At 35.6% G+C, this 24945-nt stretch overlaps 4 protein-coding genes across 4 annotated transcripts; 1 reads left to right on the top strand and 3 right to left on the bottom strand.

Moving 5' to 3' along the window:
- Nucleotides 1–4004: 4004 nt before the first annotated feature.
- LOC112095767 (uncharacterized mitochondrial protein AtMg00310-like) lies at nucleotides 4005–4460 on the top strand. The gene has a single exon (XM_024177900.1). The coding sequence runs from the start codon at nucleotides 4005–4007 to the stop codon at nucleotides 4458–4460; it is 456 nt and encodes a 151-aa protein (XP_024033668.1).
- A 1434-nt stretch (nucleotides 4461–5894) lies between these two features.
- On the bottom strand, nucleotides 5895–6958 carry LOC18054712 (uncharacterized protein At4g26485). The gene is made up of 4 exons (XM_006452639.1): nucleotides 6781–6958; nucleotides 6338–6542; nucleotides 6118–6222; nucleotides 5895–6063 (listed from the first exon to the last, which is right to left on the bottom strand). Exons 1-4 carry the CDS (start codon nucleotides 6956–6958, stop codon nucleotides 5895–5897), a joined length of 657 nt encoding a protein of 218 aa, XP_006452702.1.
- Nucleotides 6959–9229: 2271 nt separating this feature from the next.
- On the bottom strand, nucleotides 9230–12535 carry LOC18054710 (disease resistance protein RPM1). Its single transcript, XM_006452637.2, has 2 exons — nucleotides 9531–12535; nucleotides 9230–9244 (listed from the first exon to the last, which is right to left on the bottom strand). The coding sequence occupies exon 1, from the start codon at nucleotides 12402–12404 to the stop codon at nucleotides 9585–9587; it is 2820 nt and encodes a 939-aa protein (XP_006452700.1). The 5' UTR covers nucleotides 12405–12535; the 3' UTR covers nucleotides 9230–9244; nucleotides 9531–9584.
- Nucleotides 12536–21097: 8562 nt separating this feature from the next.
- Nucleotides 21098–24196, bottom strand: LOC112095793 (heavy metal-associated isoprenylated plant protein 41-like). The gene is made up of 3 exons (XM_024178064.1): nucleotides 23814–24196; nucleotides 22354–22552; nucleotides 21098–22133 (listed from the first exon to the last, which is right to left on the bottom strand). The coding sequence occupies exons 1-3, from the start codon at nucleotides 24031–24033 to the stop codon at nucleotides 21287–21289; spliced, it is 1266 nt and encodes a 421-aa protein (XP_024033832.1). The 5' UTR covers nucleotides 24034–24196; the 3' UTR covers nucleotides 21098–21286.
- Nucleotides 24197–24945: the final 749 nt, after the last annotated feature.

Raw genomic sequence — 24945 nt, 5'->3', positions numbered from 1 at the left:
AGACCAAGTTGGATCTTAAAAAGGCTTGCTGGTCACTACATATATCTAGGGGAAATTAGTGACCAGATGGTAAAAGAAGATGATCAAAAGATAAATCTTGTGTGTAAAAATTATGACCAAATTTAAATTAGGTTATAAAGCTTGTCATGCCGACTCTAGGAAATGTCGTCTGTATTTTTAGAATTCGAACGGCAAGTCGTACTACCTCTTACAAGAAACGACCGGAATTTATATAGTACATTTGCACACACAACAAAATTTGTGATATATTATAATTGTTATCAACTCAATGCAATATTTTTTTCCCTTAATTAACATTATAAGCGGATATATAATTAATGCTTATTGTTTCATGGGGAATTTCTTAAGTTGTTTTTTCTTTAAATGAATTTACAACGTCGACAGAACAAGAATGGATTTTATTAAAAAAATATATATACAGTGCCAAGATAAAATTAAGAATACCAATCCCAGTAATCAGAGAATAACTGACTGGAATGCTTTATTTCCAACGCAACTCCAAATTCTCCCAAGATCACAAATCAAACTTGCAAGATGCTCTAAAGATATAACCAGATTAAATCACAACTAGACCTGATTTCAACAGGGCTATGATATGATCTTGATTTTTGGAATCAAAAAGAAAAGAGATGAGAAGCAAGAACAGAAAGATTAACGTGGTTCAGCTAGTTCACACTAGCTTACTAGCTTACGAAAAACATATTCACAACATGGAAATAACTTTTGTCAGTTATTTGTGCCATTTTAAATCACCCTACAATTGCAAGGCATAGTACTAAATTCTCTGTGCAAATCCCATTTCTCTTTTTATATTCTTGTGATTGCTTATCTTGCAGCTTATTGCACTACTTACATTTTGAGGACCACAAGAGGATCTGCCTTTAAATTAACTGCCCTTTTGATTGATTCCAACAATGCATCCAATCTTTTACATGTTAGTATGTTGTTGACACCAAAATCTAGTTGAGTCAATTAGTAGCTTGATATTTGACCCCTGCATTAGTATTAAATTTGTTTGGTTAGGAAGTAGCTTGCCAAGCTTACTGACTCCTTGCAACCATTGGCAGATAACCCTCAATCACCTAAAAATCACAAAGGACACTAAGAGCTCTAAAAGCTTTTCCAGCACTCAAGTCAGTTTATGTGTTTAAAAAAATAAAATAAACAGCTTCTGTTTTTTGTGAAGAAGTAATCTCAAGATAAACTCTAATAGAAAAAGAAAAATAAAAACTTGAGAAGAAGAGTTGAACCTCCCTCTTTATCAATTTTCTCAGAGACTTTCATACAGGTTGGAGTTTTACTCCTTGTCAAGTCTGATTTTTCCATCCCTTTAATCTTGGTAGTAAGGATTTAATGATATGGACCCATATATTTAGGATAAGAAGTAGTAGTTGTTTTGACTAAGTCTTTCTTCCTGGTGACTTAAGACAAAAGTCTCCTCAAAACCCATATGCTTGAGGTAATTAGAACTACGTTGTGGTCGAGGTGATTTGCTCAATGTCATTAGAATTACCACCTAGTCGAGGTGATCTGCTTGAGATCACTAGAATTCAGAGATGGAGAGTGAGATGGTTGCTGAATTTGCAGAGATATTGGCAGCAGCTGTTGAACAGCCCTGTCGACAGCCATGAAAATCTTCAGCTAGAACGTTCGGGGTTTGGGGAAGCCCCGGACGATCCGAGGTCTTTGTAAACTTCTCCAATTAAATAAACCGGATATTGTTTTTTTATGTGAAACAAAGATGTTGGCAAATCAAATGGAAGAAGTTAAAAGGAAAGTGAATTTTGATTGTTGTTTTATTGTCAATAGAGCTGGAATGAGTGGGGGATTGGCTATGATGTGGAATAATGAGATGGACCTTCAAATTACCTCCTGTAGTAGCCACCATATTGATGCAATTGTTAAACAAAGGAATGGGAAATGGTGGAGATACACTGGAATATACGGACACCCAGAGGCAGCTCAAAAAGTACACACATGGAATTTGCTACGGCGACTGTCCTCATTATTCAAATTACCATGGCTGTGTAGTGGTGACTTTAATGAAATTTTGGATCAAAAGGAAAAGAGTGGAGGGCTACCAAAAGATCCGTTTTTAATGATGGATTTCATGGATGTGTTAAAAGAATGTGGATTAGTTGACATGGGGTGGAGGGGTTATCTTTTCACATGGTCTAATAAAAGATTTGGGTCTCGGTTGATTGAGGAAAGGCTAGATCGATTCTTGTGTAATATGGAATGGCAGAGTATTTTTCAGACTTTGAAAGTGGAGCACATCAATGACTGGTGTTCTGACCATTGTCCTATCTTGTTAGAAGCTGGGATAAGCACATAGCAGAAGAAGAAATATAAGGGTGCCCCTAGATTCTTTTATGAAGATATGCGGAGTAGCTATGAAGAGTGCAAAGAACTTGTGAAGCGATGTTGGGTAGATGCTGGAAAGTGGAGAATACAGATTCAGTGAGTTGTTTTAAAACAATGATGGAAGAATGCAAAGCTAAATTAAAAAGCTAGAGTAAAAACGAATTTGGGAGTAGAGAAGCTATGTTAAAACGGCTCATGAACAAACTTCAGGAAGTAAAGCAAAATGGGGGCCAATATGAAGAACAAAATGAGATTAGGCAATTGGAATTGCAGATAGACAACATTCTGCAGGATGAGGAGATCTTTTGGAGACAAAGATCAAGAATTGCCTGGCTTAAAGAAGGTGATAGAAACACAAAGTTTTTCCATGCTCGAGCATCAGCTAGAAAGAGGAAAAACAAGATCAAAGGCCTTACTGATGAAGCAGGGGTATGGACAGAAGATGAGGAAGAAATAGAAAGTATTGCTTGCAGTTATTTTACAGAATTATTTTCCTCAACAGCCCCTTCAATTGAGCATATAGATACAGCTCTGAAGAAGGTCAGCAACAAGATCACAGACGAAATGCGAGCAGAGATGGATCAACCATTCACAAGTGAAGAAGTGTTAGCTGCTCTCTTACAAATGAACACCACCAAAGCACCCGGGCCAGATGGATTTCCAGCAGCATTTTATCAGAAACACTGGTCATCGGTCCAACATGGAGTTATTAAAACATGTCTCCAAATCCTAAATGGTCAAGGTGATGTAACTCAGCTCAACCATACTTACATTGTCTTAATTCCTAAAGTTAAAAATCCAAAGAAAATGTCAGAATTTAGGCCTATAAGCCTTTGCAATGTAATCTATAGAGTAATTTTAAAAACAATTGCTAATAGGTAAAAAGGTTATCTTGATTTGATTGTATCAAAAAATCAAAGTGCTTTTATACCAAATAGGCTTATTTCAGACAATATTATCAAAGGATATGAATGCTTGCACAAGATAAGATGCAGGAAAGGAGGCAATGAAGGTTTCGTGGCTTTGAAGCTAGACATAAGCAAGGCGTATGACAGGGTGGAATGGTGTTTTTTGCAGAAGACAATGGAAAGACTAGGCTTTTCTACTAAATGGGTGCAGCTAATAATGAAGTGCATCACCACTGCATCTTTTTCAGTTTTGATCAATAGAGTCCCAAAAGGCAGAATTCAACCTCAGAGGGGTCTAAGACAAGGCTGCCCACTTTCACCGTACTTATTCATAATGTTGCGGAAGTCTTCTCAGCATTACTACATGGAGCAGAGGAGGAGAAAAAAATACGAGGATTATTTTTTGGCAAGAATTTATCAATTACTCATATTCTCTTTGTGGATGACAGTTTGGTTTTTATTAAGGCGGCAAGGCAGGATTGTTATGTGTTGAAAGAGATGTTTGATTGTTATGCTAGAGCTTCTGGGCAAATTTTTAACTTTGACAAATCCTCATTATTTTTCAGCCCCAACACAAAGCAGTAAGTAGCATCGGATATTAAGTCCATATTCAACTTGAAGGAAGTCTCAATGCATGAGAAATACCTAGGATTACCATTAATAGTGGGGAGGAACAAAAAATGCTACTTCAATGAAGTAAAGCTCAAAGTGATGAAGAAGATTAAGGGGTGGCATAGTAGCTTGTTTTCTATTGGAGCAAAAGAAGTGTTGATTAAAGCGGTAGCTCAAGCCATCCCGACTTACGCAATGAGCGTCTTTAAAGTGCCATTGGGGTTATGTGATGATTTGCAAAAATTATTGACAAGGTTCTGGTGGAGTGCAAAAGATTCTGAGAAAACAATCCATTGGATAGGATGGAAAAAATTGGCTCAACCAAAGAAAGGTGGAGGGATGGGTTTTAGAGAATTTGATTGTTTTAATCAGGCCTTGCTAGCAAAACAAGGGTGGAGAATTTTACAGAAGCCAAATTCCTTAATGGCAAGAGTTCTAAAGGCTAGATATTTTAGAAGAGAAGAGTTTCTTAAAGCAAAATTAGGCAGCAACCCATCTTTTATGTGGAGGAGTGTGCTGTGGGGTAGAGATGTTCTTCAGAAAGGTCTCAGATGAATGATTGGTAATGGAGACAAAGTATCAATTTACAACAGTAATTGGCTGCCAAGACCTCAAACGTTCAAGCCTTTTTCTCCTCCTGTTCTTCCTATGGATACGAAGGTGAAATTTTTTATAAAGGAAGATAACAGCTGGGATGTTGAGAAGATAAGACAATTTTTTTTTGGAGGATGATGTTAATAAGATATTAAGCATCAAGCTCCCACGAACTATACAGGAAGACAAATATGCTTGGCACTTTGATAGAAGGGGGATGTACTCTGTTAGAAGTGGTTATAAGGTGGCTCTGCAAACAAAATACCAAGATGTGCCTAGCTGCTCTGGTAATCCCACGAATGAATGGAAGTACATTTGGTCTCTAAACTTGCCAGCCAAGGTTAAAATTTTTATATGGCGAGCTCTTTCTAATCTCCTACCTACAGCTGGAAGACTTTACAAAAAGAATGTACTGGAGAGTCCAATTTGTCAAAGGTGTTCGAATGCAGCAGAGAATGTGTATCATGCTTTGATTGGGTGCAACCAAGCAAGGAAAGTATGGAAACTGGCAGGCTTCGTTCATCTAGTTCGACAAGTTCACAATGAAGACATTTGGGATGTTTTTCAAAATGCTATGCTATCAGTCTCAAAGGCTGAGTTTGAATTATTGGCAGCGTCCATGTGGACGATATGGCATGCAAGGAACGGGTTTCATTTCAGCAAGAGCATATCAGACCCTTCTAGTATCCTAGCCAAAGCAGAGGCCATGTGCATTTCTTATCAAATGATAAGCTTCCAAGAGGAGACTGCTGCTGGAAGCAGAAGTGAACCAACTGTAACAGGGTGGAAACCTCCACCAGAAAAGTGGTTCAAGTTGAATGTAGATGCAGCCACAAATGCTGGAGAGGGAAGGGCAGGGCTATGGGCCATAGTTAGAAACTGGAAAGGAGAGATAATGGCGGCAGGAATCCAGAGTACATACTTCCATGGGGATGTTGAATATGTTGAAGCTGAAGCTATATATTTTGGAATTAAAATGGCAATAGATGCTGGATTGGTACCGCTAATGGTAGAATCAGACTTAAAGACTGCTGTCAGCTTGGTAAAAGGGTCAGATAGAAGCTTGAAAGAAATATCTTAGTTAATTGGTGAGATTAAAGGCTGTATGGGTGTAAAAAAGAGCTTCAAAATCAATCATGTATTGAGAAGTAGTAATACAACCGCTCATAGATTAACTAAATATGCCGTTAGTAATCCGAGCGATGTAATTTGGTTGGAGGAAATTCCAACTCATGTAAGTCTTTTCCTTTCAAGTGATTAATAGAAGTTCTTTCGTTTAAAAAAAAAATAAAAAAAATTCTAAAGCTTCATTAAGAAAGCAAGATATTATTTATTCAACTCATTCTCAACTAATAAGGTCATATATATGGCTCTATTATTTTTTTTTTATTTTTTTTATTTTTTAGCGAATTTGAATGAACTGCATACACCAACAGGAAAACTCTCATCGCATCTGCTCCCATCTCCCCTCTTATTTTGATAACCAGGATAATGCCACAGGTAAAATGGAACTTTTTCCACCAAACGCAGCCCAAATCCCACACCTAGCATCTCTATCTCCCACCTATTGAATGGATAAGCAGTTTTGTGGGTTACATGAATTTCCCCATTCTCCCACCTATTGAATGGATAAGCAGTTTTGTGGGTTACATGAATTTCCCCATTCTCCTTCAACATGTTCATTGCACTTTTCAAGAATCCCCTTACCAACTCTTGGTGACGCCTGTAAACCAAAAGAAAAATATACATTGATATTCGCCATTGTATTGTTTTGAATCGATTAATTGTACTCCTTTCAATCAATTAATGATTTGCAGATTCAGTTTAGATTAGCTTACTGAATAAGGAACAAGTCATGCTCCCGATAATTGAAATGGAAACCGGCATGGGGAAAGTTGAAGACTATCCTATCGAAAGATTTTGAGTAAAGCATCGGGTGTTGGCTCATTGTATGGGCGTCGACTTCATGCAAAATGGTACATCCACTCTCCTCCAGTTCTTTCAAGTTCGAGGCCGCTCTTGAATATTTTGCCATTAGAAGCTCTACAATTCAAAATTGTACAGGTTAATTAGAACTATTAATTAAACTTCAGTGCTGATCTAATACTAGTTCGTGCTGGTTTTTACAAGGTTATGGTTGGCAGTTGTTAGATAATAATAAATATGAGATTAAATCTTATTTACGCATTGTTATAAATTTACATGCACATGTGGTTCAAAATCTTTAAAAGATCAGTCACCACTAGATTCAACATTATTGTAATTAGAAAAGTGTTTGTACCTTTGGAGTCAAGTGAAGTGGCAACCTTATTGTCAGCTGAGCCAAAAGATTTGGCTGAACAAGCAGCAAAAGAGAAATCTCCCTCGCCCACCAAAAGAATTTTGTGATGGCTGCTATAATGCTGTATCCATTTCTCACTTTCTCCTAATTCATTATCTAATTTAAAAATTTCCCCCATATTTTGGTTCTTAGAAATTTTCTTTTACATTTCTTTTATCGGTATATAAATATACATGAGAGCTTGTACTATATATACACATGAGAAGACCCTTCCTAAAAGAAAAATCTTCAGTGTGCATGTGTGTGTGAGCTTTGAGGGGTCTCCTAGATTTCTTCCTCTCTTAATAAATTTTACAATTGTTTATATTCATCTAGATTCATTGTAATGTACTCTACACCATTAATGATGAACAATTACTATCACTTATATCTAGATTATTGGAGAAGATAAAAGGCCAAGCATATTTAAAGTAAAGTTATCTGCAAAGAACGAGTAGGTAGTTTCAACGACGGATGTAAGACAAGTCGTCTATTTCTTGACGAAGGAAACGGTAAGTCGTCCCAACGAAAGGACCGGGATTGAACTCTCGCACATACAATTGATATCAATTGAATGCAACATATAATAATCATTCTTAATTAATGTTCCATAGGAAATTAGTGGAAAACCTTCTCACAAAAAATACTCAAGGAATAAACAATTTAAACTGCAGAAAAAAAGGTTTGATAAAACTAATCAACCTTAAATCAATATTTCTCTTTAAAAATTCGAGTAAAAGAATTAGAGAGAACATAATCCATCATACCAAAATACATAAATTAACCAAGACCAATATCTTCTAATTGCCACAAAATATTGCAAAAACTAGTACTTGCCAGCAGCAACCGGCTAATAGTAGTATGGGTAATAGGGCTGGTGATGATGCCAATGTGTTGGTGAAGGATCAATATTCCTATTATAATAATCCATTCTCCCATATGGCAAATAAGATCCATAGCCACCATAATAATAATTATAACCATAAGGTCCATAACTATTGCCATGAGTCATCCCGAACTTGTTCATAGTGTAATTATTGTCTCCGGAAATTTGACAAGTCAATACATGAATCCCTGCTTTTCCAAGCATATCAACAATCTGGTACGGGTGAGTTTTACCAGACACATGCACCGTTCCATCCCAGTCTATGTAGGAGGATAATCCTAAACGCAGACAATAATTAAATAAATTATACGAACGAAAAAAATTAATAAACATCAAGTCTAAAATTAATAAATTGAAAATATAAGTACCTCCAATGTTTGCCAGTTCTCATCTCAGCATCCAATTCCATCCAGGAAATGGGGTAGCCACCTTCAGAGCACAAGTCTGCAAGATTGCAATCTGAAAAAATGAATAACCCCAAATTAAAGAACCAAAATGAACGATCGGAATGAGACACCAACGATATTAAAGCCCAAAAAGTAATCGGAGAAAAAATAGAAATAAAAATTACGACCGTGTATTTATTGTCCATTGTCCGCTAATGAATTTACTGAGATTTCTGAAACCTTTGCGATTACTTGAAAGATTTTGGGGAAAAAGGAGTGGCGAATTATTCTTTTTGGAAGGAAAGAAAATGAGGAATTAACTAAGGATGAAAGATTTTGTTAGTAATTTTTTTTACTGAAGAAACAATGATGCTTTTGATAAATTAAGGAAAGTTTAGATATTTTCATTATGTTAATATTTGCAATTTGAGTCTTTAGTAAATATTGGATGGTTAGGAGCACTGAAGTTTTTCTGCTGAGAGATATTGATCTTTACCATGGTTTTAAAATTTAAAATACATCCTTTAGAGAACCCTGAAAAATTAGAGAATCCTGAAAAACTGCATATAAATACTTTAGTGATTAATTGTAAAGTGTAAACCAAAAGAATTAGAAGGAAAAAAGAAACAAATTTTATGGATAATGGACATCAGAATTCAACAAGAAAAGATTAAATTCGCGAGCGAGATCCACTATCATTTTCATTAGAAAAACTGAAGCAAAATAGAAACTCAATTCGAGAATACAGGGGATGCAGTAACAGAGGAGTGCAGAGAAGAAAATAACCAGACCAATTGTTGTGAGATCAGGTAGCTACTGTCTTCCTTCCACGTCTCTTAATTATTGAAGAGGCTACGTAAGATATATAAATAACAAATTTTAGCAACCTAATAGGCTTAAACATGACAAAATAACTCTGACAGATTTGCAAACGAAGAGGAAACTGGAAAGCCGGATAATCTCATAATTATTCACTTGTCACACCGAAGAAGGCAACATATAGCCATAAGCACACAGTTTTACATGATAACACTTATCATAATTACTCAAACTCAAAGCATATCAATAGTAGCATTGCCACCACAATCTGATCCAGTATCCAATCGATGAACTCATCAATGAATTAACCACAAGGAAGATATACATACTCCATCTGTTCATGGTAACAAAAAATATAATGGAAATTACTATCAAAACATTAATACCTAATCATTATATGATTCTAACTATATATTTGACTAGAAAAAGATTTACTGACCTACTGCATTTGTTTATTTATTTATTAAACGTACTCAAATTACAGTGAAAAAGAAATTTTTTTGGTGAATTTTTATTTGAATTATATATAATTAAATTGTCTGTCAAATGAAAAATAAGAAAAGATTTTTTTTTTTTAAAGTAATTAGAAAATAATCCAAATACGTAGGAGAGTGGCAGACCTATTTACTTATTTCATAGATGTGCATGACTGCTCCCTGCTTGAGTCCTATTCTTCAGCAGATTTCCTCGACATCTTCAGGAGACAGAGATGAGAGAATATCTTTTCGATAGTGAAACACTTGCCCGGCCTCCACAAAAGTGACAAGGACATCTGGTATATGCTCAGTAACCTTCCCCCAGTTCTCGTCTTTTGTCATGTAATACACTTGTTTAACCATATGAGCAAATAGAAGTAGCTTAAGGTTTTTAAGATGTTCAATTCCAATAGGAATCTCCATCAACAGCGGGCAAGGCCCAATCCACAGTTCTCTAATATCAGGCATCGCACCTTTCTCTATTATAACCGATTTCACCGCGGCGAAGTAAGAGAGCTTCAATATTTGGAGTTTTGGAAACCAACCTGCTTCAAAGTGAAAAAGCTCGTAGTCGTATGTCCCTGTGAGTCTAAGTTCCAACAAATTAGGCAGGGCTTGAAGGACTGTGATTGGCTCCTCAGCCAATCCCGACAGTTCCAAACCCAATCTGATTAGATTTTTAAGTTTAAAAATCCAATCTGGCAGTTTCTTCATATTCCCCGTCAAGTAGAGACGCTGCAGATATTGAGGAGGACTACTCAAAGACTGCAAGTTAAGTATTTCTTCTTTGCTTGTCATTTCGACCGTTAAAGACTCTAGGTTTTCCAAATTTGCAATCAAAGCACACACATCCTTGCCATTTCCATTTTGGGGCCTAATGCCCAACTTCCTTAACTGCCTTAGCTTCATAAGCTCTTTAAGCACTTGAGAGTCAGCTTCTATAACAGACAACTTCTGCAAATCCGTTAGAGACCCAAAGCCCCCGTGTACTCCGGCTACTGCTTCGATTGTACAAAATATGGCATAATTGTACTGATACACCATTAGATAACGTAACTTTTTAAGATTCCTGATCTCCACTGGAAGTTCTCTCACCAAAGTATTTTTCAGATCCAAAATCTCTAAACCGAGAAGATTTCCAATGGACTTGGGAATTATTTTTACATTTGTATTTCTCACACTCAAGTAGTGCAAATTGAATAAGTTCCCCACTCCTTCAGGAAGGTAATCTACAGGAGCATCTTCCAGATCTAGTACTTTCATGAGCTTGAAATTGGCAATACTTGCATTCATGAAAGAGTCGGGCAGCTTATCTATATTGAACAGAAAAACAGAACGGACCTTCGAGTCCTTGATGCTCACTAAAGCACCGTCATCAATACTTCTCTGCATAGTAATGCGTCGAGTTTTACTGCTGCGACTCAAGTCCTCTCCGTTCAGCACACGACCGAAGCCCAATTCTTCAGTTTTTCTGATGATGATCTCGTGCATAAGATCATGAACTTGGCAGATTCTAGCTCGTCCAGAAATATCTCTCTCTGAAACTTGAACCAAGCTTCTGTCAACGAGCTCATTCAAGTATTCTTCTGCAACCTGTTCAGATGTGGGGCGTTTGCTGTACTGGACAAAGCCCTCAGCTATCCACAAACGGATGAGTCTAGCACAGTTGATTTTGCAGCTCTCTGGAAATAAGCCAAAGTAGAGAAGACATGATTTGAGATGGTGAGGAAGATCATGATACCCTTCAGATAAAACTCTGTTGCAGTCTTTTAGATGGGGTTCACTTCCTAAGATTGAGCCCAACCGATCAAATAATTTCTTCCATTCAGATACAACCCTGTTCTTGGTTGAAAGAAGTCCACCTATGGCCGCGATAGCAAGAGGCAAACCTCCACATTTTGCAAGGATGTCCTGGGACAACTCCCTCAACTCTGAAGGACAAGAGCCTCCAGAGCTTGGTCCGAACGCCTTTCTACAAAAAAGTTTCCACGCTTCATTCGGATGCAAAGTTTCAAGCTCATGGACGTGAACAGAGGAAGATGATTTGCAAGCCTTAGCGACATTCATGTGCCGTGTTGTGACCATTATCCTGCTGCTTTTCTTGTTATCAAGTAAAGCATGCTCCACGTCTCCCCAAAAATCAATCTTCCAAACATCGTCGAACACAACCACGTAATTCTTGTCCTTCAAGTGGCCCCTCAGCGTGGTGATCAGCTCCATCTCTTCCATTTTGTGTATCTCCACTGGAGTAGGCTGCCCTGAGAAACTATGAAACTCCTTTATAACCGTCCTCAACAAATCATTTTTGTTGTATTCTTTCCCAACGGTGACCCAAGCCCGGCTACTGAAGTGAGTTTTTAAACCATCATTGTTAAAAAGTTTTCCGGCAAGAGTGGTCTTGCCTAGTCCTCCTTCACCCACCACAGCAACCACTGAACGTTCGGATCTTCCGTTCACCATCAAATCAATCAATTTATCTTTAATGGATTCGATGCCCACAACTTCATCATCTTCAACGAAAAAGGAACGAACTCGAGAGTCATGTGGGATAACATTTCTGGTTCCACTGCTCGATGGTTCATCAATAGATCTGAATCGATAGCTTTCTCCCCTTCGCTTTATATCAGCAAGCGCTGATTTGATATCTTGAATCTCAGTAGCAACTCCACGCCGCAGCTTCAGCTTCTTTATGGAACGACTGATTCTATGGAGAACACCAACGAGGCCACTCCCATGAGGGAGTTTTGCCACCATGAGTGTGTACTCGTCGATCACATCTTCAATGCGATAAGCTTCATCCCTCAGTTGTTTCACCCAAGTTCTGACACTTTCCTCACCGCCTCCTTCTAATTCTTCGACTGCTGCCCTTGCATCTGCGTCTTTGAGGAAAGATCTGAGACTCTCCAGTTCGCTTTTGATGCTTTGAACTTCTTTTCTAACACCTCCCCACAATTTGATTTCTTCGACAAGCAAAGGACCCAAGGTCTCTAGAGCAAAGTTCACCGCAGCCTCCGCCATATCACACCAGCAGGTCTAATTTACAAAGCAGATTGATGCTTTTGCAAACAGTGTTTGATCATTGTTTATGTTTGCCGACATGTTTACCCCTGTTTGGACATTGGTTTAGGAATGCAGAATTTTCAATTTGCAAGTTGATTGCTTTTATTTTATTCTTCATACTTAGGTGGCGTTTGTTTTTTTGTCTGAAATCTGAATAGACTTGAATTAGTCTGAATTCTGAATAGGTCTGAATGTCTGAATCTGAATAATATGTTTGTTTTTTCGTCTGAATCTCGAAAAATAAGTATTAAGTTGTTTTTTTTTCAACTTAAAAAGCTGAAAATATGTACTTTTACATTTGTATCCTTATTAAATTTGAATGTCAAATAAATAATATATTAAATACCACAATATTTTAACATTTATAAGTAAAACTATATTCAAATGAATACATAATTATTTTAGAATTTTAATATAAAAATACCATAAATTTCAAATTTTATCATATATAATATAAGAAAGAAAAAACATAGATATTTTTATGTGGGGTAAATATCTATAGGTGAGTTTTAGGATAGACATGAAAAATAAATTATAAAACATGGATATTTTTGACATTAGCAAGTAATTGTCTTAATTCAGATTTCTCCATTAAGTAAAAAGTTAAAAAAATTAGCTTATTTTATTAAGTCAAAATTATCTAAAAAGTCTCATTAAGTTATAAAAACAAACACCTCTAATTAACTTAATTAATTAAGTTAAGTCACTTTAAGTCATTAAGTTAAAAAACAAACGCCACCTTACTATAGAATTAAGGCAAATGCTATGTTACAATTAATGTAACATACACACTCAACAACAACCACACAAATAATGGGAGCCCATCATTTGTGTGGTTGTTGTTGAGTGTGTATGTTACATTAATTGTAACATAGGGCTCCCTAGAATTAATTTTGAACTTAACAACCTGGAATTTGTCGGCATTTGAGCTTTTTCCGTGTATTTTAATATTTATTTTATTGCAAGTTGATTTGTTTATTTGTCGGCAAAAAATAAAGAAAACCAAACCATACAAATAAGAAAACTGCGAAGACCAAGACCATGAAACTCTCTAGCCATACAGTATGCTATACAAACAAATTGGTGCAACTTTCATTTAAATTACTTCCATCCATAGGATACAAACTCCTCGCATTTTCTGTTTGGAATCCTGGTACTTCTGCGATATACCTTTCACACAGAATTATGGAACTATTGAAGCGGCCATTATGGGACCTAGCATTTTCTCTTTGTATATTACTCATCAAAGCTAGTCTCTTATATGCTGGATGGTCAGTCATATTTCTAGTGAAACTTGTTTGAGGATGTATGAAACTGTCAAACCTAGGATATTCACGAACAGAGTAACCCATGCCGCTGCCATCAAACTTCGAACAGGCTGGAAATTCATTCATACCAGTGGCTGACTTTGCATTAGCATATCTCGAGTCAAATGGAGTTCCATCCTTCTGCACTTGGATTGGAATCTCTTGAAGCGGCTGATGTCTTTTGTTAGCGAATCCACCATAACTCATTACTCTCCTGCGAGCACGATAGAATCCAAATATGAAGGTACTGCACTCTCCCAAGGGGAAGGGCTCATCACATTTCAAACCAGCTCCTCTCTTGTTGTTGTAACCAGGGTAGTCTTCTTTTTTAAGGTTGACAGGGTACATTGATGACAAACAGTGTTTGGGAGCAAGTTCCTCGATATTCCAGTCGCGAAATGGAGCAGTTGTTTTGTGGGTCACATGAACTTCACAACTACGCCTCAGCATGCCACTTGCATTTCAAGAAACCTTCCACAAGACTCATATGCATTCTGCGATTACCAGAAGAAAGATCATCGAACAGGTATACGAGCCAGCATTTTCAGAATTAGTGATTTTTAAAATATCATAGGGAACTCTAGACTACAATGTTTTGAATTTTTAAGCAAAACGGATCACTTTATTAAGCAAGTTCACTCTTTTTTTTTAACCATTTTCATGTCACTGTAGTGTATCACCCACGTTTCCACATGACTCTGCATTTTTTGTCACTCTGAAATTCCTCACTAACAAGTAATCAACCATTGAAAGCAAACATTACAAAAATATCCTATATATGCAAGAGTCATCCAAATCCCAGATCCCTTAAAATCAAAGCTGGGTTTTCGCTTTCAACTTGTATCTAAATCTAAACCAGACTATAATTTCTTCATCAGCAATTTAGCAATTCCCCTTTGGAAACTATGATTTTCAATTAAGTTTCAATCCTATCCATGAAATCTTCAAAAGCATGAGTTGCTAATCCCCGTATTAACATCAAACGATGACAGTGAATAGCTGGATCATTGCAAAAGAAATGAAAGTTTCAGATTAGTAAGCAATACAGAAGAAACACAAAATTTCTACAAGGAACTGTTTTTTAAAGCAGCTCATCGAATAAGTTGATTGTTGTCTTCCTTCCCAGAAAAGCCAGCATGGGGGAATTTGAAGATAATTCTATCAACGATCCGCTCTCTCAATTCAGGATGACGCCTCATTTCAGTTGCATCAACTCCATGGATAAGGGATGCTCCCAGCTTCTTAATTTAGAGTGTCCAAGTTTGACTCTGCCTTCTTGAATTTCTGAGTGACAGTTTCTAATCCATCCAAAGATGGTTTATATTAACTTCCAAATAAACCAGACGTCACAACAGATAATAATACTTTAATAATTTTCCTAATTTTACAATTTTCTATTTTTCTTTTTCCGTAAAATTGATTATATTACCGTACCATAAGAATCAAGAGAAGAAGCGCAGATGTGAGAAGCAGAGCTAAATTTCTGAAATAAAGCAAGAGAAAAAGAGAAATCTCCTTCGCCCGCTAACAGTATTTTATGTTTTGATGAATAGTACATTATCCATTTCTCTTCTTCTTCTTCTTCTTTTTTTCCCAGTCAAACCCATTTATTTTTCCTCTTCTTTTTCAGCAGCTTCAGCCAGTATTGCCATAGTCGTAGTGAGATTGCCGAAGAGTTTGTTATACGTTTGCATGGCAAACGATCATGATGAGGACAATACTCCACCAGATTTGAGCCAGGAATTTAAAATGACATAATTAGCCTTGATGTAATTACCGTCTGTGATCTGTCTTCTGTAGTTTGAGAAGTTTGGAAGGGTGTTTTAGGAAGAATGGTAAAAAGATTGATATTATCGGAGGGATATGTTGTCAGGTCCACGGCCAAATATGGTTTTGTGTTTCCTTTTATTTACTAGTTTCCTTAATTGAGTTTAAATTTCAAATTCAAAAACCCATCTATATTTTCCGGAATTTCTTCCAACTAAGATTGTTTTCTTGAAATGTTGAACGTAATTTTTACAATGGAGCAACGGTTACAATTTCTTTTTAATGGGTTTTTCTTAAATTAATTTCTTTTTAATGGTTAATTTAGAATGGAAATTAAAAAAAAAATCTCAGTAACATGAAATATATATATATATATATATATATATATATTCTCAAATTCTAACGATCATTTAGGGCCACAAGTTTCTTTTACTGTGAAGGGGGCATTGAATCTCATAAAACTAAAGGAAAAGAAGTCTAAATGTGAAAATGGCTTTTACTGTAAAGAGACTCAACATCGTGGCTTTCAATTTTATGAATAAATAAAACCATGACATAATAAATAAATAAATAAAATTGAAATTTCTAGCAATATTTCTCTTTTAAAGAACTATTCAACACTTTGGTCTACTTTCTGCTCCACGCTTCCTTAATCAGTTTAACATATCAATTACAATGAGTGAGCCTCCAAGACCATTGCTTCAATTTCAAAAAAAAAAAAAAAAGGGACTAATTCAAACACAAACATCTGTAAGTCCCAACTTTAGAGCCACCTATACTTACTTTTGCCATTCTCAAAAACAACACATTGGTCCCACTACCTCTCAATAAAAAAATTCTTAATTCTTAAAAGAAACAAAAGTGGAAGCTAATCAACGCTTTCTACTTGTACTATGAAATCAGGTAATCTCAAGAGCTGATCAAAGACCAACCAGCGAGTCTCCTCCCCCTCCCCCCCCCCCCCCCCCCCCCCTCCCCCCCAGAATCTGAGCACAAAGTCAATTCACTAATAGTTATTGTTTGGGGTATACAAATATAGCCACTTAATATAAAAGTCGTAAGGGTGATGTGAAACATCGAGGAGAAAGTTATCTGGTTACATATGCAAGGACAACCAGCAGTCTACGAGGAGACCATAATCATGTCGTTCGATTTTATGGTCTTGGTTTAATTTTCAGATTGTAGAACTTAACCTGGTAGTTCGTCCGTAACGTCTAAGCATGTCCTGCTATAATGTTTAAAGCAACATCAGACATTATAACGATAGCTCAATAACTATACAGAAACGGATACATTAACTCTTAATTCAAGTGGCACATTCAATTTGGTAACAGTCATGCATTGAAGAACAAGAGATGCTTGCAGTTGTCTATAAGAATTGGGAAAGATCCTGAAAGGGAGATTTTTTTTTTCTAGGGAATAAGAAGTTTGAAAAGAAAGTACTTAAGATCACAAGTGTGTGACATTATTATTTTTCTTGCAAGAAAACTTTATTGCTAACTTGAGCGTTGGAGGATTTTCGCCGAGAAAGATCGGGCGCCCCCTGACAGTTTTCTGTTATTGCAAATAAAAGAAAGCAAAAAGCATCATAGCAATTCAAACTCTACTGGAGTAGCAAGCGATAGTTCGCCATCAAAACAAATTCAAGTGTTGACGAAGTAATCTAGTTGCCATCATCAACTCAACCAGATTTCGATATCAACAATTATAATACCACTCCATTAACGGTTGCACCATCAATTCATCAACTACCTCGCACATTCATCCATTATCCCTTAACAATTACTTAACCAACCCATGAACGGTGATGCAAGGGACTGGTCAATGATTGTGTACCCACGATAGTGCAACAGGGTTATAAAAGGCCTGTAAAATCCCAAAGAGGTAAGTTGTTTTGCCCTCTCTGAAACAAAATTCTGCCTCTCTAACTCTAGAATCTGTTTTTTAGAATTTATCTCTTTTTGAGAATCATTAAAAATTTAAAATATTTGTTCTGGCTTCAGTTTTAATTAAGCCATGGAAGTTGTGGCACAAGTTTTTCCCAGAGAGACCTGAGTACCCACGTATCGGAGGGTTTATGTCAGAAAAACATCCAGCACCCCTTAATTGTTTCTGTGAACGTCGGAGAATCCAGAAATGTTGGAGAATCCTGAGGGAAGTGAATGTGGGCGTAAGGATCTGTTTGGAGGAAGGAAGTGCAAACAGTACCGTCTCCCATCAAAACAAATTCAAGTGTTGACATGGTGACCTGCCCATGCTAACGATTTCGACCAGATTCTGCATCAACATTAGGCTTCTTTCCTCACTTGTTTCACCCAAGTTTTGATACCAATTGACTCTCTCTTTCTTCAAAATCTTCTAGTGCGGCTCTTGCATCCGCATCTTTTAGAAAAGATCTCATGCTCCAATTCAAGCTTGATGTCTCGAATTTCTTCCCTTACACCGCTCAAAAACACCATTTCTTGAGCAAGCAAAGGACCCAGCTTTTCAATGACAAAATTCACCACAGTCTCCGCCATATCTCAGATTTTTCTCGTTTACTCCATTGATGTAGAACTAGTAGTATGTCTGATAGTTTGAAAGAGATTTAGTTTTACTAAGGAAGCTATCGGCAGTGAACCTCTTTTCCAACGTCTTCAATAAAGTGGATTCTTAGAGCTAGCAGCCATGATGAAACTTGAAAGAATAATCTAGCCCTACAAGAGGATTTGTTTCACTTGATTCCCTGATGATTCTATCTAAAAAGCTAGACAAGAATTTCAAAAGATATCATTCAAGTTCTCAACAGTTACATTTTATTTCATTGGAATTAAGTCATTGATCAAATTTGATTAGTTTCAAAAAATTGTGTGCATTACGCTGGTTGCAGTGCCTATTATTCAACATTCCACCCAGTCAAAACGGTGGTTTAGAAATTAGAAGATTGGCCGGTCCGGCAATTTCAGGCAAGTTTCCCTGAGCAAGCTAGCATTGTTGTTATTTTTCTGTTGTGAGTTTTAGATCGAATACTTTATTTTTCATAATGGATCATGTCTTTTATTTTAACTGTGGACTTTTTTTAAAAAAAACTCGGCAGTACCTCTCATTATTTGCAATTGCAGGATATCTTGTGTGGGAAAGAAATTACAAATAATGAGAGTTAAAAAGATTAATACTGTGATGATTAGAAAAACTTCATTAAAAAATTTCATGAGTTTTATATATTGAGAAGAGTGCAAATAATAATAATGCAACTTAAGAGAAGTCCATTTGGAAGTGAGGAAACCGTGTGTTTATGGAAAAAGAACAAATGTGCAAACTCTAATCTTGTGGCCATATTTAGACGTAGTAATAATTGAGCAAGAGCAAGGGTCACATTTCTAAAATGGTTAAGAAAGTGAATTATCAAAGACAGTGGAATGGATACCTCGTGATTAATATAAAATAAAATAAAAAAAGACGGTGGAATGGAGATTATATGCTACAAAACTCGATCCTTAGAATTCAAACTAACGTGGCACTAATAAATAACTAAGACGTGTTTAAATATCAGATTTTTTTTTTTTTTTATGATTAGATGCCTAGCAAACTTTACGAAGAATTAGCTTAAGGAATACACACACATACATACATACATACATACATAAATACAAATTCTAATATATTAACAAACAAAAATAAATAAATTTTAATAAATTAAAATTTATATTTTTTATTTTAGTAGTATTCTCACTTTTAAAAAAATAAAAATATTCTCTTTAGAAAATTTTATATTCTTCGCGTCACCATCCGCACCGCGAAGAATATGTTCCCCAGTCCCCACCGCTTTAAAGCATCAAAAATAAAAAAGTAAAAATATAAAATAAAACTGTTCAAGTCACGTTGATTAGGACCTGTCTTTCTTGCAATTGTGGCGCCCAAATATTAATCCCCGAATACATCTTTTTACATCGTTTTTGGAACACGTTCTTGTTTATTTTCTTTCTTTTTTCTTCATCAGCTTTTTTTTTTTTTTGCTTTTTTCCAATTTATTAAAGTCATTTATATTCTACTACGAAATGGCAAGCATGCAATCGAGAAACGACAAAAGATAAAGAAATATGCGATGCATAAAATATAAATGATTCCTTCAGAACTCTATTGTTGAGTCTTTTTAATTTTATGTATTCAGCATATATAAAGTAGGTTAATTCAGTAATTATACAAATTCTCAGCAACATTTCGTCAGGAGACATTCAAATGAAAAAAGAAAAAGAAAAAAAGCCAAGTATCAAAGAAAACTATCAGTGATGATAGGTGCACAAAACTTAGCAAAAAAAAAAAAAAACTTATCTTCAGTATGCGACAAGAAAAAAATTCATGACAGGACAAATCATTATTGAAAATTAACAAGAGAGTACAGAAGAGAAAGTAACTAGACCAATTCTAGTGAGAAACGATGGCAACTGTTTTCCAACATCTAAGAATGGAAGTGAAGAAAAATACCGTGGCTTAGCAAGTTTTAATTGCCTACACCCAAAGCCCACTCATAAGACTTTTTATTTGCAAGCCCATTTACATTTACGCCCACACACAACTGAATAAACTTTTTCCACGAGTTGGGAGTATTGGCGACCCTCTAATCACTTTATAAAATCTTTTTTTTTTTTCATTTATTTTTATTTTAATTCTTTTTTTTTCTTTTGTAATCTTGTTGTCCCACACAGCACATTGAAAAGTTTTTTGACTAATGAACTTTTGAAAGTCAGTTATAATTTGAAATAAGAAAAATAGTTTATTCTAATTTTTTATAATTAATTTTGATTAGATGGAAGTGAGGGGTAGAAAACAAAAAAAAAAGGATTAATTACTAATGCAAGTAATTTACTGAAAAAATTCTCAAATATATTTAATTCTTATTTCAATGTAATTTTATTTGAAATGAGGTTTTATAAGAAGGGGTGATGAAGTGAACCCTTCAAAATCACATAGTTTTATGCATTTTGATTTATTTACAAGACTTGGTGAATGTATGAAATTGACCGATTGACAGATTGCGATGGGTTCTATTTCTAAATTATATGTGAGAATCAATTGCTTGATGGTTGCTAGTGTGTTGAATCTAAAATTAAGGACAACTCTAATCAACTATATATGTTTGATTAAAAAATTTGAAAGCCCATTAAGGCAAAAATTGCATCATCCTACATACAAATTAACCGTATAGCAGTGGTGATCAAATTGGCGCACAGTTTTTTTTTTTTTTTTTTTCAATTAAACACTGATTATACAATATGATGACAACAGTCCTATAACAATTCTAAAATTAAAATCTTAGATAAAAACTATAATAGATTCTATAAAAGATTACGCTAACTCACAGCAGCAACCACTTACGTAAGCATATATTACATAATAACGCTGATAATAATTACTGAAAGCATATAAACTTGTAGCATTGTTGACTGATTATACTCCGTCTTCATAGTAATTACCACAAATAGATGGAGGAGTATCTTCCTTGCTGTGAATACGTACGTTGATGAGTTCATCGATGCTATTAAAGCTAATTATAGTTCTTTAAACAGGAAACAGATCGAGTGCTTTGCAAATAGGAGATTGACAACACCACACAACACACCAACAGATTACTGAAAGTCTTAGTTCTTAAAACAAACCAAAGTGAAAGCAAATCAAAGCTTTCTACTTGCACTATGATACCTATATATGCTTAACTAGCTAGAATTCACGACTAAAGACAAAAGGTCGTTCAGTCTTCCATAAAAGCATAATAGCACCACTTCTCCTTTAAAGCTGGTAAATAAATCCCAATCTCATCCATGACGGCTGCGCTGGTTTCATAGTTTCCTGATAGCAACGTCCATCCACAGGATACAAGGTTCTTCCTCGAGGCACTGTTTTATCGTAGCTCCTACCACTTTCTCTTTGGAATCCTGCTACTTCCGCGTAATATCTTTCATATGGAATTAATGATTCGGGAACAAGATAGCCCACATCGTCAACAGCTCTTCCAAGCGTCGTGTGGGAACTATTAAAGCAGCCATTATGGAACCTAGAATTACCCATCAAAGCTAGTCTCTTATATCCTGGATGGTCAATCGCATTTCTGGTGAAGCTTGTTTGAGGATGTACGAGACTGTCAAACCTAGGATATTCACGAACAGGGTAACCGGCACCGCTACCATCAAACTTCACACAGGCTCGAAATTCATTCATATCAGTGGCTGACTTTGCATTAGTACATCTCCAGTCAAATGGATCGGTTTCACGCTTCTGCACTCGGATCGGAATCTCTTCAACAGCCTTAGTTCTTTTGACAATAAATCCACCATCACTCATTACTTTAGACCTCTTGCGAGCACGATATAAACCAAATTTGAAGGTACTGCACTTTCCCAAGGGGAAATAGTCATCGCACAGTGAACCAGCTCCTTTCTTGTTACTGTAACCTGGGTAGTCTTCTTTTCTAAACTGGACACAGTCGAGTCTTAACAAAGAGTGTTTCCTAGCGAGTTCCTCGATATGCCATTTGCAAAATGGAGCTGTTGTCTTGTGGCTTACATGCACTTCACCATGAGGCCTTAGCATACCACTTGCATTTCTGAAGAAACCTTCCACAAGGCTCATATGCATTCTGCGATTACCAGAAGAAAGATCATGGAACAGATGTAGGAGCCAAATTTTTAAGAATTGGCGAAGCGGAAATATCACAGCAAGCTCTTGATTACTACATGCATGTTGAATTATTAAGAAATATGGATCACTTTAAATATCAATTTCCCTCGGAATATAACCATTTTTCACTCGCTGTACTGACACGTGTCCATTGGACTCACTAGGTTAAAGCAGCTCACCGAATAACTTCGTCGTCTTCTTCCTTTCCATGAAAGCCAGCATGGGGGAAGTTGAAGATTATTCTATCAAACTTCCGCTTGCTCAATTCAGAATGTTCCTTCATTTCAGTTGCATCAACTCCATGGATAATGGATGCTCCCAGCTTCTTTAGGGTGTCCAAATTTGACCGTGCCTCCTTGAATTTCTTAACCACAGTTTCTAGTCCATCCAAATATATAATTTATGTTAACTTCCAAATAAGCAAGATACGTCAACCAAATAGTAATAATAATAATAATAATAATGATGATGATGATGATGATGATGGTGATGATGATAATTTTCCGGGTCATTTTACAATTTTTCTGTAAGATTGATAATTTCTTTAAGGTTAAGTTATTTTTTCAGTTGCATCAAACTATCGAATTGAATTCATGCAAGGGCGAAGCTAGGCTATAGCGCGGCCAAAATTTGGCAAAATTTCTAGTTTCTTTATTACGTTGTTCATAAAATTACCATGCAGTATTTATGAAGCTAGCTATCACTGTTATATTATACAAAACGACCGCAGTATTATTTACATGTTTATCACTCTTTTTAAAAATATATATATATATATATGGCTACTGTCATTTGTTCCAACTTCTTTCCCACTCAATCTTATTTTAGAAATCTATTTTCGGTCTCAAGTAAACCAGTGATGACAAGATATTTATCACTCATTTAGCCTTCAATTATGTAAAGTGGGGGTCTGTCTATGATGTCTAAGGGTACCGTAATTCATAGACTAAGCATCATCTGATAATTAAAAGTCAATAAACAAGAACCATGTAACTGTGGCAGGTTGTGAAGTATGGTAGCCGTAGCGTACTGTAGTCACCGCTTTAAAGTTGACAATTTTTATTGTTAAACAAACTTAATTCACAAAAAAATTTTTAACACAAACAATATTAATTTAATTTTATGGTTTAATTTAATAGCTTCACCGTAAGGTTCTTTATTTTATCTTTAACTTGAAAAAAAAAAGATGTAACCCAGCTTAAAAAAAATTCCTAACTTCGCCTCTTAATTCATATCATATTCAGTTATCCACCTTATAAAGAAGGGACCGGACAGTTACATTTAACTTTTGTGCTAATGTTGACTCTTATTTAATAGTTCCAGTTTTGAGGTCAAAACACTTCAAATTGAAGACAAAGATTTATAAACAGGGTGATTTTGGCCTCACATCATATGAAATCCAATTAAAAAAAAAAACAGAGACGTTAATTATACGTTTTCCTAGTCATTTTACCATTTTTCTGTAAAATTGATAATTTCTTTACAGTTACACATCAAATTAAGTGGTAACTTAACACATCAAACTGAGGATAAAGATTTATAAACAGGGTAATTTATGCTATATCATATGATATAAAAAAATCTTGAAAAAAAAAACATGTAGGAGAAGAGAAAGAGATTAGAGAAATGAATGAATTACCATAGGAATCAAGAGAAGAAGCGCAGATGTTAGAAGCAGAGCCAAATTTCTGCAATAAAGCAAAAGAAAACGAGAAATCTCCTTCACCCACCAACAGTATTTGATGCTTTGATGAATAATGCATGATCCATTTCTCTTCTTCTTTTTCATCTTTTTCTGTAAAACTCATTTCTTTTTTCTGTTCTCCTTTAGCAGCCATACCCACTACTACTTTTGCCATCGAGATTCAAGGGTCGGTGTGTTTAATACAGAGAGAGTTGAGCACTTGACTGTGAGATTAAGGTACTGAAATAGTGAAATGTTTGTTGTACGTTTGGATGGGAGATGATCAAGATGGACTTGACCCACAAATATACAATGACATAATTACCTTTACTGTTTGATTAAATTAATAAATTATCTTCATGACTTTTAATGCAGGAAAAGTTTGGAAGGGTGTTTTGGGAACGATACTAAAAATTGAAATTATTGGAGGGTCGTCAGTTGTCATGTCAAAGGGCCCGGGCCGGCCTATGTATATATGGTCCTTTGTGTTTCCTTATTTATTTATTTGAGGATTTGTGTTTCCTTATTTATTAGTTTCCTTAATTAAGTTTACTTTTCCAATTTTCATTAAAAAAAAAAGTTTACATTTCTACTTCAAATAAAATACCATCTGTATTTCTACGGAAATTCTTCCAGCCGAAATGGGTTTTTATTGATGAGCAGCGGTTACAATTTCTTTAAATGATTTCTTTATTTTATTTCTTATATAGGTTGCCTTAACTCTAATCTTTATTCTTAAATCTATATTAATAATCATGTTTTAAGTCGGACAATAAACCATTGTGATACTTAATACGAAACTGTGATAATGGAAAATAAGATTTCTTATAACACAGACAAAAAAATAAATATATCTGATCATTTAAGGCCGCAAGCTTCTTAACCAATAATTAATAAAGATACAGGGGTAGGGACTAGGGACTATGGGCATTGAATATCATAAAGCCGAAGAAAAAGGTGCAGGAAAATGCTTTTACAGTGAAGGGACTTAACATTGTTTGTGGCTTTCATCTACCCGTGACACCAAAAAATAAATAAAATGTAATTTCTAGCAATCTTTCTCTTTATTTCACGCAAGAACTATTCA

Source organism: Citrus clementina, unplaced genomic scaffold, assembly GCF_000493195.1.
Source record: "Citrus clementina cultivar Clemenules unplaced genomic scaffold, Citrus_clementina_v1.0 scaffold_1, whole genome shotgun sequence".
In the NCBI taxonomy this organism is placed as follows: Eukaryota; Viridiplantae; Streptophyta; class Magnoliopsida; order Sapindales; family Rutaceae; genus Citrus; species Citrus x clementina.
Note: the sequence above shows the minus strand (reverse complement) of the source record. Positions and strands in the feature narration are given on the sequence as shown.

Coding starts and splice junctions, on each gene's coding strand:
- LOC112095767 (XM_024177900.1), top strand. CDS start 4,005: ATGAAGAAGATTAAGGGGTGGCATAGTAGCTTGTTTTCTATTGGAGCA.
- LOC18054710 (XM_006452637.2), bottom strand. CDS start 12,404: ATGGCGGAGGCTGCGGTGAACTTTGCTCTAGAGACCTTGGGTCCTTTG.
- LOC112095793 (XM_024178064.1), bottom strand. CDS start 24,033: ATGGCAAAAGTAGTAGTGGGTATGGCTGCTAAAGGAGAACAGAAAAAA. Junction 22,553..23,813: donor TTCTTCTCTTGATTCCTATG/GTAATTCATTCA, acceptor TGGATGGACTAG/AAACTGTGGTTAAGAAATTC. Junction 22,134..22,353: donor GAAGACGACGAAGTTATTCG/GTGAGCTGCTTT, acceptor TGGTAATCGCAG/AATGCATATGAGCCTTGTGG.
- LOC18054712 (XM_006452639.1), bottom strand. CDS start 6,958: ATGGGGGAAATTTTTAAATTAGATAATGAATTAGGAGAAAGTGAGAAA. Junction 6,543..6,780: donor CACTTCACTTGACTCCAAAG/GTACAAACACTT, acceptor TTTGAATTGTAG/AGCTTCTAATGGCAAAATAT. Junction 6,064..6,117: donor ACTGCTTATCCATTCAATAG/GTGGGAGAATGG, acceptor TCCATTCAATAG/GTGGGAGATAGAGATGCTAG.